The sequence below is a fragment of the Dendropsophus ebraccatus genome, chromosome 5 (assembly GCF_027789765.1).
Source record: "Dendropsophus ebraccatus isolate aDenEbr1 chromosome 5, aDenEbr1.pat, whole genome shotgun sequence".
Lineage (NCBI taxonomy): Eukaryota > Metazoa > Chordata > Amphibia > Anura > Hylidae > Dendropsophus > Dendropsophus ebraccatus.
Genome location: NC_091458.1, coordinates 39,145,535 through 39,164,632, shown reverse-complemented (window position 1 = coordinate 39,164,632; position 19,098 = coordinate 39,145,535). Strand labels below are relative to the sequence as shown.

At 41.2% G+C, this 19,098-nt stretch overlaps 1 protein-coding gene across 4 annotated transcripts in view; it reads right to left on the bottom strand.

The window, feature by feature from the left end:
- Positions 1-19,098, bottom strand: part of FRY (FRY microtubule binding protein) — a 286,128-nt gene that overhangs the window by 188,927 nt on the left and 78,103 nt on the right. For 2 of the 4 annotated variants that reach the window (XM_069969885.1, XM_069969887.1), the window contains exon 1: positions 18,186-18,506. The exons of the other annotated variants lie outside the window; for them this stretch is intronic. In XM_069969885.1, coding sequence (XP_069825986.1) covers positions 18,186-18,378 — 193 coding nt within the window. In that variant the 5' untranslated portion in view covers positions 18,379-18,506. Of the gene's footprint in view, positions 1-18,185; positions 18,507-19,098 lie in introns of those variants that run through there. 4 annotated transcript variants of the gene reach the window in all.

Sequence of the window (19,098 nt, the reverse complement as noted above, 5' to 3'; positions counted from 1 at the left end):
ATGGAACAAAATGTAAGGTAGGGAAAGGACAAGTTGTATTTTTTTTAAATTACGTCATTTTGAAGTACATAAATGGTGTTGAAAAACATTAATTTGTGTGTGTGTGTGTGTGTGGGGGGGGGGGGGTGAAGAACATAAAGGCTATTCTGCTTCTTTGAGGTTTTGTGGTTAACGCAAGGTGAAAAAAAATCTTGTCACCTAACTTGTCAAAAATACTGCCAAGCTCATGAGACCACTCCATCAATACATTGACAGTGTTATATATATATCGTGGATGTTACTAAGGGGATTAACTCCACATAAGGAAAACTTGTTTTCTATTAAAAGTACATTAAAAGTTATACAGATGTATTACAATATCTGTGCGGTTCTGCCACACAGGCTCGCCCAGCAAGTCAACTCTGTCCCTCCTCAGTTGCCAATTGGCTGGGTGAGCCTGTAACGTCACAGCCCAGGACCTGGAAGAGGCTGAACAGTGGGACGAATCGGTAAGATACTGTAGGCACTGCAGGAGCCAGGGGGGTAAGAACACTTTTTTTTATTTTTTAAATGACCAATCCCCAGGCATAAATTAAAAAAGGCTACCCCTTTAAATAGTTATTTCCTCAGAATGACTAAACATTCTAGGGAACGGCATGCATAACAAAAGTTCACTAACACTGGATTCACACATAGTACTGTATATTGGTCAATATTTCTAACCAAACCTGGAGTAGAACTGAAAGAGAGAAAAACTATAAATGGAAAAATGTGAACTTTCCAGTGTTTTGGACCCACTGCTGGTTCAGGGTTCAGATACCGATCAAAACACAGTGTGTATACTCTAAACTAAAAAACTCATTATGACTTTTTACGTTCCATCAAAGTGGCAACAACACAGAACAGACAGCTATTAGTTGTAACGAATGAACCTAACATTAGAGAATTAGAGTCATCCTGGAGTCAATGTAAATTATTGGCATGGGCGGATTAACTTTACTACAGGCCCCGGGCTGTTCACTAAGCCCTGCCACCCCACTGTAACTATGGCAGAACTAGTGTGGTGCTCATAGTACAGGATAAATAATGTCATGATGCCCTGATTTCGAAACCGACCTATTATAATCCGCTGCTGATTATTGGTATAGTTAGAATACATAGATAACTCAGATCCACAGAAGCACAGCCAAACATACCTGCTAAGACCTCCTTATGTTTTGAGGATTTCCTTAGTATTTCACAGGTGATATAATTAGTCCTTGCGTCATGTATTTCCACAGGTGTTCTATTCATGGGATATCGTCAAAATATGACCTGCTGGTGGTCCCTGAGGACTGAAGTTGGGGAACACTACTCTATAGACAACCCCTTTAGAAGAGGACAAGAATTGCTTGTTACTAGCATCTACTGCATTTACACAACAAGGTCTTTAAATGCAATTATTTATTGCAGGCCGGTCAGCAGTTTTTTTCTAATGTAATGGCAGTGTACAATAGGGCTTCTTAGCTTAAATCAGTAGATTAAATTCCAGAGCGGAGATATAAGCTTTAAAAGTTGTATAAAAAATTTGGAGAGAAAGCCTTTGGGGTGCTCCCCTGGGCTGCAAAAGCCCAGTAATGTAATGCCTACTCTGTTTTGATTGCTTGTCAAACATTGCTGGGCTTTTGCATCCCAGAGGAACTCTCCATGAGCTTTAACTTCTAATTAAAATAAAAACTGCTAAAGCTTATCTCTCAGCACTGGAGCGACAGATTTAAATAAGAGTTATATCTCCGGACTCAGGGTGATAAGTTCTATTGTTCACCACCTTTACTTTAGTTAACAAAAAGCTGCTGACAGGTCTGTGAGTCTGTGAGTTTCTCGCACATAAATTCACAGCGATACCGATTGCTATCAATTCAATGTATGTGTATTCTCGCTGCGTGTTTGGTGCGATTTTTACATGCGAGCTTTGATTTTCACATGATTTTCACAGGCAAGTTCAACACCACAAAAAACGCAGCTACTTTCATGCAAGTTTGATGCGAGTTCTGTGCGAGTTTTACGCAGCGAGTCTGTGTGAGTGAACAGACCCTTAAAGCGAATGTACCACTTTACTGCCTAGATTGTTACATACCACCCCATCTGTGCCGCCATGCTGAATCGGGTGTTACGGTCATTCTTTTCATCGGTTGTCCCATGTGCATGCCTCCTGGTCTCCTCAGTCCCATGTCCAGTAACCTCCCTGGCCCGACCTGTCAGTGTGGCCCCATCTCAGATATGAGCGGCGGGCAGTTGTTCTATAATATGCAAAGTTATATTCAACACCAGTGAAGAGCGGGGTATGAGCCTGTGCAGTAGGACTTATACCCGCCCTGATGACAGCTATGGAGACGCTCTGAGATGAGGCCGCACTGACTCATTGGGCCGGGCAGGATACTGGAGGCGGGACTGAGGAGACCAGGAGGTGCGTGTCCTTGGGGGAGGAGATATCTTTAAACTGGTTTTCCCGGGCTTATCTCCTGTGCACGACTGTTCTGATTTGCAGGTGAAAATACCATGAACAGGACGACCAATTAGAAAAAGAACCGCCGCAGCTGATTCAGCATGGCGGTGCGGATCGGGTGGTATGTAACACGTGATCTAGCCAGTAAAGTGGTACATTCACTTTAAATACAAAACAAGGATTGGATTTAAAATAGGGACAAATCTCAGTCTTTCCTGTATATGTGTCCTCCAATTATGAGCTGTTCCTGTCTCTATATTTAATAACTGCAACTAAAAACCTGAATGTTTGTGAACACTCCCTTATGGGATCATCACAAACTATTGTTTTTTTTCTGCGTATAAGACTACTTTTTAACCTAGGAAAATCTTCTCGAAACTCGGGGGTCGTCTTATATGCCGGGTGCTGAAAAACTTCAGAACCAGACTAGAGAATCTGCTTTCACTTCTTACGGTGGGAGGAGCTAAAAAACGTCCGCATGTGGCGACCGTATGAAGGGCAGAGCAAGTGGGTAGAGTTTTGCTGTGCCCAGAAAAACAGGCCTTTTTAACCCGTATAGCCCGCCCTTGTATCCTACCAGTATTACTGTACCTCCTTCTCTGCCTCTCACAACTCGCTGCTGTCAGATGTTTTATTAATCTTTGTCGTGTGTTGGAAGAGGGGTAGTCTTATATGGCGAGTATATCCCAGACTATATTTTAACTGGAAAAGTTGGGTGGTCGTCTTATACGTCGGAAAATACCAGTATCTATTATGAGTTATTAATGATATGTCCGGTGTACACAATAACAATAACAATAACAAAGACTATGAAGCATAGTGGTTGGATCCTCAGAATCATTATCTCGGCTGGACCCGAGGACCCCAATCCCACACTATACGAATAATTAGTTGTACTACATAGAAAAATGAAATAATATAAAAAATAATATAAACTATATGGAAATGGGCTGAAATGTCATGTCCGTTATGTATTCTGGGGTATATTATAGCTTACAGATATATACATAGGACACACATAGCTCCCGGGAGGCTCCAAGGCTACAATTTATATTTATAGCACATCCAGCTTGTGCTACAATGTTTCGCTTTGGGTAATTTTTCTCTGTTACTTTCCGTTTTTAAACATTAAAATATTTACTTCTGGGCAAAGTCATTATCATATGAAAATGACAAAAAATGCTTCAATGCTATAGAAGGTACAAGAGACATGACAGCAAAAGCCCTAACACGTCCCCCAGTGCTTTACAGTAAGAGATATCAAACCTAAATACCATCTTATCTGTGTTCAATATAAGCTACTAGTACCTGGTTTTAGCCAAACCAGACTGGACGGAGGCAGAAAGTAGCATATTTGACAGGTCAGAATGTTTGTCAACTGGATTTTTCACAGGAAATATGTCTGCCCCTATGATCAACCTCTCACATGTCTCCAGTTCAGGGAATCCAACATAAACATTTACATGCAGCCAGACTTTATACGTCACAGTCCTTAAGTAGGCAACACAAGGACCAAAAGATCTACAGTACAAGTCCCAGATCCAGAAAATCCCATCTCTCAATGAATTATATAATGTTGGATGATTACCATGTATATAGTCCTCCTAACTCTCCCCTAATAGATAATGTTATGGGAGCGAAGGATCGGTCATGTTGAATTTCAATGATTTTTTTCTCCTTGGAGATGAGCTGCTGCTAGAAGTGTCTGGTAAAGGCCTACTATACTCTCTGCATTGAAAACACAGGCATGCTTAGCTGAGCCGAGCACACATATAGAACACTTGTTCAGCTAATGATTGATTTTTTTAAGATGTATGGACCCCTATAGGCAACCTGCCATCAGTTTTATTCTGCTTGAACCATTGAGTCATTGGGGAGGTCCCAAAGACTTCTCCCTGTCGCTGATGGTTCTATCCCTACACCTAAGCAGGGAGAGATCATCAATCACAGCAGGTAGGGTGACACTAAGCTGCCAGGGACCGTCCTGATGTCTCATGGTTCAGGCAGCAGACAGTAGTTTCCCTGTAACTTGCTGCTCGGCTTTATCACTTTTTACCCCTACGCATTATTTTCTAGGGTTTTCCTATCTATTATTCTTATGGAATATAAGTGTAGATGCTATTCACACAATGGGCAGTTACCATTACAATTTGTTTCCTACTTATGAGAATGATAATTGTCCAATGCAAATGCATGTCTATCAATAAAGATGATGCCTGCTGGGCAGAGGAAACTACTCCACAATAATTGCGGGTATAAAAATGTCGACAAGATACTGGAAATTGATAGGATACTTATCACCAATTGCTTGACTGTTTCAGTAAATTTCCCCATATGCTTTAGAAAGTAAAAGTCATCCAAAAGCACAAGCTTCGGTATATTCAGCCAACTGTATAAAGTATATGGAGGGGGCAGAAGGAGTGGGCATGTCAGGGGAGACAAGAGTAGGGCATGTTGGATTTCAAGTATCAGACCCTATTGTGTTTGGAGAGAGAAGCCTCCAAGGGAGCAGTCTGGCTGCAGCTTACCGCTTCTTTCACCTTAGAGATTACACGATCATTTGGAGGTCAATAGCTGACAGCTACTGAAAGTATATGGCCACCTCAAAAGGGTTATCTGGGTGACAAAAACAATATTCTAAACGACCACCCTATCTCTAACATATGTGTACTCTTTCCCTGTTTTTTTTCTCATACTTACACGCTATGGACATCTAAAATCATCTTCTCTGTGTCCTCTCTGACAACACAAGATGTGATCTCCTCTTTGGGGGCCGGATTACCTATCTATTGACTTGGTAACCAAAATCATCTCCATGCACCTGTTCACTGCTAGTTAAAGTAATAGTGCTGCTTTCATAGATTTACGTGTCCCTGAGCCTAGGTTTCTTTAATATAGAACTAGAATGTTTTCATTCACAGTCAGCAAGCAGAGATCTAAACCTACACTACACCCCCACCCCCGGAAAACAGATGTCCGTTATGCAGCACATAGCTACACCATGTGCAAGTCAGCTCTGATACGCCATGAACATATAAGCTCTGCTACATCAGCTAGTATGTGTTCCTGTGCAATGGTAATAACAGCAGTGGGCAGGAAAGAAAGCTATGGGGGCAAGTATGCAAATGGACTAATCAGGGAGATGCATGATGGGAAATGTGTCCTGGCCGGTGCCATCTTCGATATAGACCGGCTTTTAGAAAAACTTGTAACTCAGGAATGGCAGCAGCTAGAAAGACAAATACTCAGGTAAGGCCAGTTTGGTTTGGGAGCATTCCATTTTTTAGCTCTTAGGTGGATAACCTTTTAAAGGGGTTATCCAGCTCTACAAAAACATGGCCACTTTCTTCCAGAGACAGCCCCACTCTTGTCTCCAGCTTGGGCATGGTTTTGCTGCTCAGTTCCATTGAAGTGAATGGAGCTTAATTGCAAACCGCACCTGACCTGGAGACAAGAGTCGTGTGGTCTCTGAATGAAAATGGCCATGCTTTTGTAGCACTGGATAACCCCATTAAACTTTCAGACTAGATTGAGGTGGGCCACTCTCTTTGTAGCTGAACTGATAGTGAACAAAGGACAGTTTTTCAATATCTCCACTATAGGTAATACATTTTCAGTTTATGGGGGCCACGGTTCTAAAACTTTTTACCATCCATTGTACTGTTTTCAAGTAATGACAGCTTTGTTGCCATGCGAGCACAACAATGGGTTGGGAACAGTGCTTTGGTGTTTTATTTTTAGTGACAGATTAGCAATATATTTAATGATAGATTACTGGTTTCCCAGTAATGCAAACTAGACAGAAATTTTAATGGGTGCTATGCTTTCAACAAGCTTTGCATAAATCAGTAGTACAAGAGAATGTAATATATTTTTGCATTTGTCTACTTAGACTTTATTGCCGACAAGAACCCCCCCGCACACCGCACAAGCTCATTATTTACTCTGCAAAAACAGCTCTTGAGACAGATGAGCTCTTCAACTAGTTTCAGCCAAGACTGGGTTCACACTGCATTTTTGCAATTCATTCTTTCCATACGTTTTTGCAAAAACATAGTGTGAGCCCAGCCTAACTATACAAGTCAGAAGCAGTAAGACAAGACTGTGGCTAAAGATGGCCATAACCCTTCAATAAGTGTCAGTCAAACAATTGGTCGGCCAACAGTTCTCTCTCCTTACCTTTCCATACACAGTTCCTGTGTCCTCTACAATGAAAGGTAGGGCTGTGGCCAGACAGCTCTGGTGGTGGTTTATTTCTCTGAGATAAGGGGCTGAGCAGTGAAATTCCACCACATTCATGGTGGAATTTACAGTCTACACTGCTAAGTACTGCTCTATAATGTCCTCAATTTTGCCACCTCCCTCTGAAGGTGCACTCTAAAGATTTAGGGTAGCAGAAAACTTTCTTCTGCAGTGTATGGGAATCAGTGTCTAGGCTATAACTACTATCTCAGGGACAACTAGAAAGTAAAGATGAAGCCTGTAGGGTGGAAACCTGATAAAAATGCCATATATAAGTTAAGTATGGCTAGAAACCGTCCTAATCCTTATATAGACAAATATATAAGATATATATATGCCTTAAAAGATGCCTAATACAATCAGGCTATAGCAATGACATATACAGTAGATGGGTAATACACCAGAACACAACAGGCATACAGGTCCAAATACCGCTGGGTATGTAGCTTACAATGACCCGCCACCTGTAAGAAGCAATCATTCTCACCATTGTCTACTCTGAACTTTGGAACTTATTGCATTGTATCTGCTGAGAAAGTTTCTATGTCTGGCTATAACTTCAGTGGATATGTATTTATATTTGGTGCTGTCTTCCTGTACTGAGTCCATTGTGGAGAGCAGCAGGAGGCAATAGAAAAGGTTCATGAACTTAAAGCGCAAAGAACAAAGCAGCTTTACTAATTCTATTTTACTTCAGAAAACTCGAGATTTATTACTGGCGTTGTAAAATGTTGGCACTTTTAAAAAAATGTAGTTTATTTATAATTATTGTATTAGTTCAGTGCTATTACCTCCTGAGGTCTTACAAAGGTGCTTGCACTGCTAAAAAAAAAAAAAAAAAAAAAAATAAATCGCAACAATATCTGCATGATTTATTATGGATTTACTGCTAAGGATTTCCCCCCAACTCTATGGTGATTTTTTTTCTTTTTTACAGCAAATCCATAATATGTAAACCTGCCCTTAAAGGGGTAGTGCAGCATTTAACATTTATTCACTAAATAACACACATTACAAAGTTATACAACTTTGTAATGTGTGTTATTTTAGTGAATGGCCCCCTTCACCGTGTTCCCCCCATTTCACAGAAGTGTGGTGCATTATACTTACTCCATTGCTGTCGACAGGGTCGGTGAGTATAATGCACCACACTTCCAGGGTCTGGGGAACACGGGGAAGGGGGCCGTTCACTTAAATAACACACAATTACAAAGTTGTATAACTTTGTATTGTGTGATATTTAGTGAATAAATGTTAAACACCACACAACCCCTTTAAGTCACACACCTTTAATAACTGATGGTTCAGAGGTCAGTAATCTTCTGGCCGCGTTCGGCACAGCTGAGCATTTCTGTATTCTCTATGGTGAGGCCTAATGGTGCGTTTACACAGGCAGATTTATCTGACAGATTCTGGAAGTCAAAGCCAGGAATGGATTTGAAGAGAGGAGAAATCTCAGTGTTTCCTTTAAGAACCGTTCCTTGTTTATAGTCTGTTCCTGGCTTTGGCTTAAAAAAAATCTGTCTGTGTAAACGCACCATAAGCTGCAGCCAGAGAGATCTGTCAGTGGCTTATCTTTCCTAGAACAAAATGGTCGGGCAGTAATTCTCCATCATGCCTCACCCCCATCACCATTGACATCACCTGTCAGTGAACGGCTGTGAGGGCACCATACAACTTATACTGACAGCTGAAGTATATGGTATATGAGGACCTTTAGTTTTTGTCTATCATATTGTTACAAATTCAAAATAACTTTTTCTGACTTTTGAACAACATATATATTTGGATATACAGTGATACGGGGAGTACTGTTGTATCTGCCACTCCAGAATCTGAGAAATAAGAATAACATCCCTGGTGGGTGTTGTAATGTCAGCTATACTGTCCCACAGCTCTCTTTTGGAAACTAGCTATAAAAAAAAAAGGTTAAATGCAAGTTTTAGTAAAAGTGAATCTATCAGCTGCAATTCAGGTTCTAAACTGCTGACATTGTTAGATATCTGTTAGGTCAAGAGGACACATAGTACCTTCCATACATCAGTCTGTGCTTCCAGAACTGCTTTTATTCTCCAGTGCAAAGTGTCAAAGAGGCGTTCCCAAGTTCCTAAAGTGTTTCTGAGTCGAAGGCCTCTTTGCTCCCCCTCCCATCTTTGCCCTCTTCTGATTTTTTTCTCCTTTTAGGATGCATTCACACCTACAGGATCCGCAGTGGATTTCCATGCTACGAGTTTGCAGCGAAATCAGCTGCGGATCCTGTACTGTGAAGCTCAATGGGTCCCATACACGCAGCGGATCCGCGGCCTGCATGGGACCCGGCCCCTTTAACCCCTTGCCGGGGCGGCGATCGGGCGTGTTTGTGGGGTCGGGCGGCAATCGGGCGTGCGGGGCGGTGGTCGGGCGTGGGGGGGGGGGGGGGGGCGGCGGGGCGGAACAGCGATCGGCCGTGCGAGGGGGCCAGTGGCGGCGCAGGAGTTAAAGGGGCCGGGTCCCATGCAGGCAGCTGATTTCGCTGCAAACTCGCAGCATGAAAATCCGCTGTGGATCCTGTATGTGTGAACGCACCCTAACGGGGCATGTTATCCGCATTTGATGCCTGCAAATTCCCACATTACAAGCTGTAATACGTCAATAATACACACGTAAAACTGACATGTCCATATTATGTGGTGTGTGACTTCTTTTACAACTATAATTAAAAAAAAACTATTAAGGATGTAAAATCAGTGTATTACAAGGCGTATTATGGATTTGTTTTACGCTTTAAAATACACCTGAAAATACTAAAGCCGTCCGTTGCCCATAGCAACCAGTGTGCAGCTTTCCTCTTAGAAGAGTAGAATATGAAATGAAAGCTGCGCTATGATTGGTTGCTTTGGGCAACAGAGACGGCGTCATAAATCTCCCCCTATGTGTGAATATAGCCCAATGCTACAGTTCTCCAGCTGTATACACTCCTTTAACACAAGACTATATAATAAGAGATCATTTACCCTCTCTCTCCAATAAAACATCATCTTCAGCCAAAAACGGATTTTACACAATAAACATATAAGAATTTCATGTGATTTATAACATCAACACTTACATAATACCTGGAAATCACGTTCCAAACACTCCGCAATATCAAAGAACATAGAAGTAGAAAAATGCGACAGTGAATTCTTCACCTTTGTCCATTCTCAAAACAAAGCTGTACGATAAAAGGGATATTTTCTATCCCATAATTCTAAAGTAAAACTATAAATCCCTAGAGACAAAGTATATGGCACACAGATTTGTCAGTACTGCGCCTAAGTATTTATCACCTCCATACCGCTCTTGTGGTACATTGTACTAAAGCACATAAATTATGGTCACCGACAAACCTCACCGGGGTCAGATGTGATGGGGCTCTGGTTACAACATTTCAAGGTGCATCCAAAGTAAACCTATAGAGACCTGCACACAATGGAGTTACTAAAGCCGCTACACAAAGCACGACAAGTCTGTAAATCAGGTCCAACCTATCAATGAAACAGAACTGAGAAGGTCACCCGCAATGGTCAGGAAAACAAGACCACATAATTATGGATCCTCTTTGACAAGGGGTATTCCCATCTGAAAAAATATCCCCTATCCTGTAGATTGGGGTTTAACTAGCTGATCACAGGCCGAGTCAGACCCTTGCCCCCCATGATCTTAAGAATGGGGACCCTAGTCAATTTTATTGTACTCTATGGTTTCCTTGGCTCCCATAAACAATAAATACAGTGGTGGTGTGTATGTACAACCCGCTGCTCTACTATAACGGGAGGTGGGCCCTGACCACCGTGCCTTGCTCCCTGCTGAGCTCTAACCTGTAAAATAACCCTTTAGTAAGGGTGCGTTCACACCTACAGGATCTGCAGCAGATCTGCAGCAGATTTGATGCTGTGTTCAGTTATTTAAATGAAATCTGCTGCAGAAAACCAGCTGCAGATCCTGTAGGTGTGAACGCACCATTAAGATGTGGATTTTTTAATGTTAATACATTTTTTTTTTCAGGTTAAAAAAACTAAGGTGCCAAAAACTAAGTACAAAACAAAAACTTTTTGGATTAAAAGATGGTAGTTTTTTTTTTTACTCCTAGGTAATAAAATAATACAGTGTGCATTTACAGCACAGGCCACAGTGCAGTATAGTTTGTGCGACCATAAACGTTCATTTAAATGGTCCGTGGTTCGTATTTTCGCGATAACGCTCACATTTTAGCGATAAACGGCTCGTGTAAACACAGGCAATGATCAAGCAACGAGCGAGAAATCGTTCAACAGGTTCTCAAATCGTCGTTCCCTTCAAATCTTTCTTTCATAGATTCATCCTAATGTGTGATATCTTAAAATGATCACAAAAGCTATTTTTTCAAACAATTTATCTCTTCAGCTAAACGCTGATTGTTATAAAAATAAATTCATTGCTTTAAAAATCGATAGACGATCGATTGGGCGAATTATCGCTTTGTGTAAACGGACCATTATTGATAGCAATAAATTTTACTACCACACAAAAGATTCAATCAGCTGTTGAGCGGGCGTCCTGAACTGAATGAACGTTTCTGGGAATACTAATTAACGATTATTGGCTCATGTCAAAGGACCTTAACGCTGCACAGTAACATTTGGTCACACAAGTCACAGGATTACCATGTTCTACATTTGTAATATTTGCATGGTCACCCATGACCTTGTTTTCTTTATCGAAAAACAGTGTGATTGCACGTGGTTATTTATAATATTACTTGCATGTGGCCAAAAGTCCTATCCTCATAAACACCCTGAAGTTCCAGTTTGGAGCAACTTTATTATAATGAAGACCAGCTGCCATGGAGCCACTGACTGTGTATGGAGACAAAATGTCCTGCAGCATCCAAGATCAGTGTCCAAACAGCAATTTATTGAATAATCGGCACAGAGGAAGGCAACGTTCCAACCGTCTTGTGGTATTTTCTGAGCCAAGTTGATTTGAAAAAGACAAGATGGATGAAACGTTGCCTTTCTCTGCACACATTCACACAGCAATTTATTGTATGCAGCATCCAGTGTGTCCAAACAGCAATTGATTGCATAATGTGTGCAGAGAAAGGCAACGTTTCAACCATCTAGTCTTTTTCAAGCCAACTTGGCACGAAAAATACCACAAGATGGTTGAAACGTTGCCTTTCTCTGCACACATTATACAATAAATTGCTGTTTGGACACACTGGATGCTGCAGGACATATTGGGGGAGATTTATTAAACATGGTGTGAAATGAAACTGGCTCAGTTGCCCCTAGCAACCAATCAGATTCCACCTTTCATTTTCCAAAGACTCTGTGACTAATGAAAAGTGGAATCTGATTGGTTGCTAGGGGCAACTAAGCCAGTTCTACTTTACTCCATGTTTGATAAATCTCCCCCTTTGTTTCTTCTAAGTTTGACCCTAATGGGGATTACGGCCTACTCCAGCATGCATCCTCTTCTCTCTACGGTGGTCACTTTCTGAGACCTCACAGAGTGCTGTTGGACTTTTTCGGTTTTGTGCATATAGATGGATGGATATACTGAAATCCACCTGTTCACTCAAATGTACCTGTAGGGGGACTAAATTACTTCTATATTTATAAGTATGAACACATCCTAAATGTAACTTTTAATCAATATTTTTCCAGTTCAAGTTAAAAACATATATAATAAATTACTTTGTTTTGCACGCCGAGACTAGAAAGATCCAAGGAAGGAACTGTATTCTAGTATATTTAGAGGCCAAAAATATCCAGGACACATTACCCTGACCACATCCACCAGAATATGAGCGCATTTAGACATTCGCTGCACAATGGCTTATTTTAGGATAGTGTATTTTTTTTTTTATAAATAAACTCACAAACCTGCCTGGATGGAAGAGGAAAAATGAAAAGCAACAAACACAACATAAAATTATATTGAGAGAAATACACTCAGTTATCCAGTCTATAGGCTGCAATGTTTTTTGTGGATTTTACAAGTCCTGATTCCTGTGGCTTAGTATGGTGAGAGGCTCTAATGTACATGGGATTAGGATTTGCCAAGTATAAATATAGTCACTAATGAATAGAGATGAGCGAATCGGAGTGTGCCGTATTTGATTACCGGTGGCTAAAGAAGTTGGATGCAGCCCTAGAGAGTCCTGGAAAACATGGATGTAGCCATGTTTTCCAGGCAGCTTTAGGGCTGCATCCAACTTCTTTAGCCACCGATAATCAAATACGGCACACTCCGATTCGCTCATCTCTACTAATGAAACCTTCATGTTATTGAGATAATACCTTCATATTATAGTGAGTCCATGTAGACAAACCCTTTTCCATATGGCACTTGTAAGATCATCCACTTAGATCAGGGATAGGGAACCTTCAGCCCTCCAGCTGTTGCAAAACTACAATTCCCATCATGCCTGGGCAGCCGAAGCTTTAGCTTCGGCTGCCCAGGCATGATGGGAATTGTAGTTTTGCAACAGCTGGAGGGCCGAAGGTTCCCCATCCCTTACTTAGATGAACTAATGGAAGCAAATTGCATCTTCTAGACTCTCCGTGCCTACATTGGCAACATTCAAATAAGGCTGGGTTCACACTACGTTTTTGCAATCCGTTTTTTTCAACTGTTTTTAAAAAAAAACATGGAAAAACTGACGCAATTGTGTGCATCCGTTTAGATCCATTTTTCCATTGACTTCTATTACAAAAAAAAACAAAACGGATCAAAACGCATCCGTTTTTTTAAACGTACACAAACGCACTTGACCTTATTTTTGTGTACGTTAAAATAAAAATAAAAAGATACGTTTTGATCCTATAATGGAAGTCATGGGAAAAACGGATCAAAACGGATGCACACAATTGCATCCATTTTTCCATCTGTTTTTTGCAAAAGTTGATGGAAAAAAACTGATTGCAAAGGCATAGTGGGAACCCAGCATAACTGGGTTGTAAATTATGTGGCAGGCTGCAGGATAGGGATATGGGGGTAGATTTCCTATTTGCTCAGGTGTCACCCATGTGCACAGGATACATTCTTGCACATATCCCATGTCCATTAAGTAGTATTTGTCAAGAAACCAGTTTTACAAGGGCGGGCAGCGTGGTCTGGGCCTATTATCAACTACTCGATAAGACAGACTTAAGCCAGGTTAGGACAATGCCTTTAAGCAGTATTTATCTCATGTATTCCTATATTTCTGAACTAAAACTTTAATAGCTTTAACAGCCATAGACCTTCAGGCACTTGCCTAATGCCCAAATTGTTAATCCACGCAATGCGCATATTATGTTATCCACAAACATGAGGCTACAACTGGCTTAGGGAAGATTATTAGTTTAGACATAGTAGAGAACAATAAAGTATAATAAGTTATAACAAACTTGTATGGAAGTCATAATCCAGCTCTGTACAACATAAAGGTTGTATATAGACCTGTTAAATGCCGCTAAATAGAGGGGAGTGAATTTCCCACTAGATTGGGTGGATGTCCTTTCCCTTAGAGCCCTATTCCACCGGACGATTATCGTTCAGATTATCGTTAAATCGTTCGAATCTAAACGATAATTGTTCGGTTGAAATGCAGTTAACGATTAACGACCGAACGAGAAATCGTTGATCGTTTTATAAGACCTGGACCTATCTTTATCGTTGCTCGTTCGCAAATCGTTCGCATTGAATAAGACATCGTTCGGTCGTTCGCAGTAGATACGAACGCAATAGCGAATAAATAGCGAAGAAAAACGAAGCAATTACGATCATAAGTAACGATTATCGTTCCATGGAAATGAGTGAACGTTTTCAGGTCTTTTCGCAATAGCGGTTGTTTGAGATTGTTAATCGTTAACGATTATGCAAACGATAATCGTCCGGTGGAATAGGGCCCTAACTCACTTGGAAAGGTGAACTCGTTTTTCAAGACTTGATAAGAATCCTGTAAATGTGGTCACCTCTAGCCCGAAACATAGGTGAATCTGATAGAGAAGAGCTGTATATTAAGATGGTACCCGTCATCAATGTAGTCTTTGTTTCCCAAGTGTTACAAGATGTGTTGTCATTCCCCATGATCTAGTAGAACTGTACATTTCCAGATCTGTATAAAACCTTTGTTTGATACCAATTTGTCCTTTCAATCTTGACTACATCTCAAAAACCACATAAAGGAGCACATGGCATGCAACCGTTTCACCATCCAACACCTCCACCTGGTGAATCTACCCCATGTGGCTTACGGTGTGTTATGAATTGAGTGCAATACACTGTATAAGTAAGGGTCCTATTACACTGAGCGATTTTTAACGATTAACGACTAGCAATAAATGATTGCAAGCGAGATTGTTTATTGTTAACCTAAAATCGTTCACCATATTACACAAAACGATTGTCGTTAGTTACGATCGTTATTGCGATCATTACTATGATCGTTTACTCCTTCTGATCCCAGCAAAACAATGAACAATGTGCAATTACACTGAACGATTAGTGGACAAATGCGTCATTTCAGCGAACGAATGTGAAATTACAGCGAATGATTAACGATAATTTTAGGTTCAGATGTAAATCAACGATTGACGACATATGGACGTTTTTCGATCGTTGCCTGCAATTACACAGAACGATTATTGTTTAAATTCGAACGATTCAACGATTTTTTTACACGATAATCGTCCTGTGTAATAGGGCCCTAAGTAATAGCCTATATTTAACATACTGAACTCAATAAGCCAGCTAGGAGTGCGTTGGGCTGTACATAGGCAAACCTTGAGAACAATCAGGTCCCAACCCGAGCGTGCATCATGTGATTACCGGTGGCTGAAGTAGTAAGATGCAGCCCTAGGGAGTCTTGGAGAACATGGCTACAGCCTGCGGCACTGTTTTTGGAAGACGTTTATAACTTTACATGCATCTTTTAATCCTTACATATTATATTTATGAACTAATCTTTCAACTCCGAGTTTAGGATGAAAAAGGTTTCTTTTTATCAGATTCAATAGGCGCCCATTCATCGTGATCCAGATAACCTAAAATGACTGTTTTACGCATATTGTGGCCTATCGACAACGCACATATTTCACAGGTCAAGTCAATTTCAGTCACTACAGCTGTAATTATCCTCATTTGACAATAGCTACGGGTCATTCGTATTGCATACAGTACATAGTATGTAAACTAGAGGTATCCTGTGTTTCTTCACGGTTTCCATAGGGAATCAGGTCATGATGGGAGTTGTAGTTTTGCTCAGTTTGGTCATCACCTGTGTACAAACCCCTAAAGTAAATGTAGCCCCAGGGTTCCCCCAGTCACAAGAACATTAGTTATGTTTACCTTGCATTGCTCCATATGCACTTTTCTCACATGATAGTAAACACCATGGGGCAGCTGTCTGGTAGAATGCAGTGAAAACTATGGCCCAAACTCTATATTTAAAGGGACACTGTCACAGTTTTTAGAAAAAAGTTTTTTTAATTGTTTAGATTGGAAAGTTCAGACCCCAGGTGATCAGAAGAAATCCATGCTTAGTGCACTGACTCCCGGCTCTGTGTCACGTGACCAATAGCCACATAATGTAAATCTATGGGGCGTCTGGCTCACAGACACGGAGCAGCACAATGCGTGTCTCCCCACTCGTTCAGGGTCTGAACACACCCAATCTGTGACATGTCAATAGTTTTTTTTTCTATGACAGGTATGATTTAAGAATTTCCTGTGCTTCTTTTGCTGATACATACAAATAGATGGGTGGTACTTATGAACTGCAGCCAGGCGTAACATTTTTTCAAGCAAAAAAAACAACACTGTTCTACATAGACCAGAAGTAGATTTCCGCCTGGGGCCAGTTTCAGATAATCACATTTATATGTTTGTGTTACAGCCACAAGGCCTGGCCGTGGGTCTAATGACATCATAGACCCTTGTGATGCTCTTAATTTGGGCCATTTGGACTGTGACTTGTAACGTGGGCCAGTCACCAAACCACTTTATGCTCCTTTGAAACTAGAATATGGCTGGTCTCACATGGGCATATAACAAATGCATTATTGCATCCGTGTTATGGCTGGAGGTCCAGGCACAACAACGAACCTGGTGACCCAATTGACAGCTGTCAGTTTGGGCAGGGCCGGCGGCAGCACAAGGCTTACCTGGGCAAGTGCCGAAGCCCCAATGCCTCCAGGGGCTCAGAGAGGGGCCTGGTGTTCTGATGTTCAGCCCACTCACTGTAGTGCAGGGTGAGCGTTGAACATCAGAAGACACAGGAGACGGAGCAGGACCTGCCAGCGTCCTGCAGAGAGAGGGATAAAGGACCTGATCACATGATTGGAAGGTCCTCAACCTAATTATACAGTGTGGAGACCAGCCTGGCAAAGAGAAAGAGGGAGAAGACTTAGGTGTAATTACTGTGCGTGTGTTCCAGTCAGTAACGTGTGTTTCAGAAATGTGTGTTTGTGTATGTTAGTGGTGTCTCAAGTGATTGTGCATAGTGTGTGGAAGATGGGTGCATAGTGGATGGATGAGGGGTCCGCAAAAACCTGGAGCCGACCCTGAATTTGGGTCATCAGTAGTGTTGAGTGACCCAGGCAGAATGTTTGAGTTCAGCAACGTTATTCAAACCTGAACACTCGATATTTGATTCCACATGGTCGCTGGAGTTGGAGCCGCCCTAGGGCTGCCAGGAAAACATGGATACAACCTGATGATGTATCCATGTTTTCCAGGACTCCCTAGGCCGGCAACTTCAGCAGTCACAAGGAATCAAATGCCGAACATTTTGCTCAACACTAGACATGTGGTAAGGCTGGGACTTGTGGCTACAATGTAGATGCTAAACTGCAACCTATTTGAATTCAGCCTATTGTATATTTATCAGCAGAGCATGTGCATGTCCAATATAGCCTCGTCTCTTGTTCTCACTGGTCACTGTATAATCATTTATTCACCATTTCAAGGCTTTTTTTTTTATTTTTATAAATCACAGCAAAACGTCATACTTATGTTGTAATGTCAGAAAAACTGCAGTGAAGGATGTGATATATACCTGAATACCCGACTGGCTACAGGGTCTCAGGAGCCCGACGTCACATGGCAGGTATTGTCTATGATGACACAACCCTCTCATAGATCTCATAGAAACATAGAAGATTGTTGGCAGAAACAGACCACTGGGTCCATCTAGTCTGCCATTTTAGTATTACCCTTTTTATTATCTTAGGATAGATATATGTGTATTCCAGGCAGGTTTACATTCTGTTATTGTAGATTTACCAACCACATCTGCTGGAAGTTTGTTCCAAGTATCCACTACTCTTTCAGTAAAGTAATATTTTCTAACACTGCTTCTATACTTTCACCCAACTAACCTATATATATATATATATATATATATATATATATATATATATATATAAATTTTTTTTTTTTTTTTTTTTTTTTCTGATCAAACAAGCATAAAGCCATCTCATTGTCTTACCTGGAATAATAGATGGTCTCTTCTTAGTCCGTCTTATAGGATCCAAAATTTTCATGTTTCTTGGAATCTTTCCCTTACCCTCAATCTCAGAGAGCAGCTCAGGAGGAAGGCTGCTCCGCCGTGACAGGACATTGTCACCTGCGTTTAACCAAAGCTTAGTCCTGGCGTATAGACTGATATCGTCCAGGGCCATGGTGGCCGGCTCCTGAATTGTTCAGCATAAATTACAATGAGGGTATAAATAAAGGCATTTCCTCTGGTGTGCTGACTGCCTTCTCATGCTTAGCCGTGCACTTGTTTGGGAAGTTTAGCATGGTGACAGGCGTGGTCTCCAGCAGGTGTAGGATTACTAAGCAGCACCTCCCTGAACCAGGTAAAAGCTCAAAGCTGGAGGAGGGGAGAACAATGAAAACCATTAGATCGAGACAAAGATTTGCACTGACTTCAAAGGAGTCGATGATCTTCCATCCGGTTGTACAAACACAAATAAATGATGGCTCTTCCCCAGGTGTTACATTGTGTGTCATGTGACCTGCTCGCAGGCGTTTCACATAATCACTGCTGTCATTCACCATGATGGAAAAGAGACCAAAACCATAAGAGAAGGACACTCCTCAGTAACATGACGTCGCTCACTTTGTTCTTTGTTGGTTACATTGTTTTCAATGTTTTCCTAGTTATATGTTTTTCGGGGACTAGCAACAAATATAGATTCTATTACAGCTCCAACTCAGGTTGTTGACCAGTTTTCCCTGAATCCTGAGTATATAAATAAGACTACTTTATTGCCTATGAAATGGTGTCATTAGCATTTCATAACCTCAACATTACTATGATGTTATTCCCACTTGTACGCAACTTAAAGGGGTACTCCGATTAAAATTGTTTTTCTTTCAAATCAACTGGTTTCGGT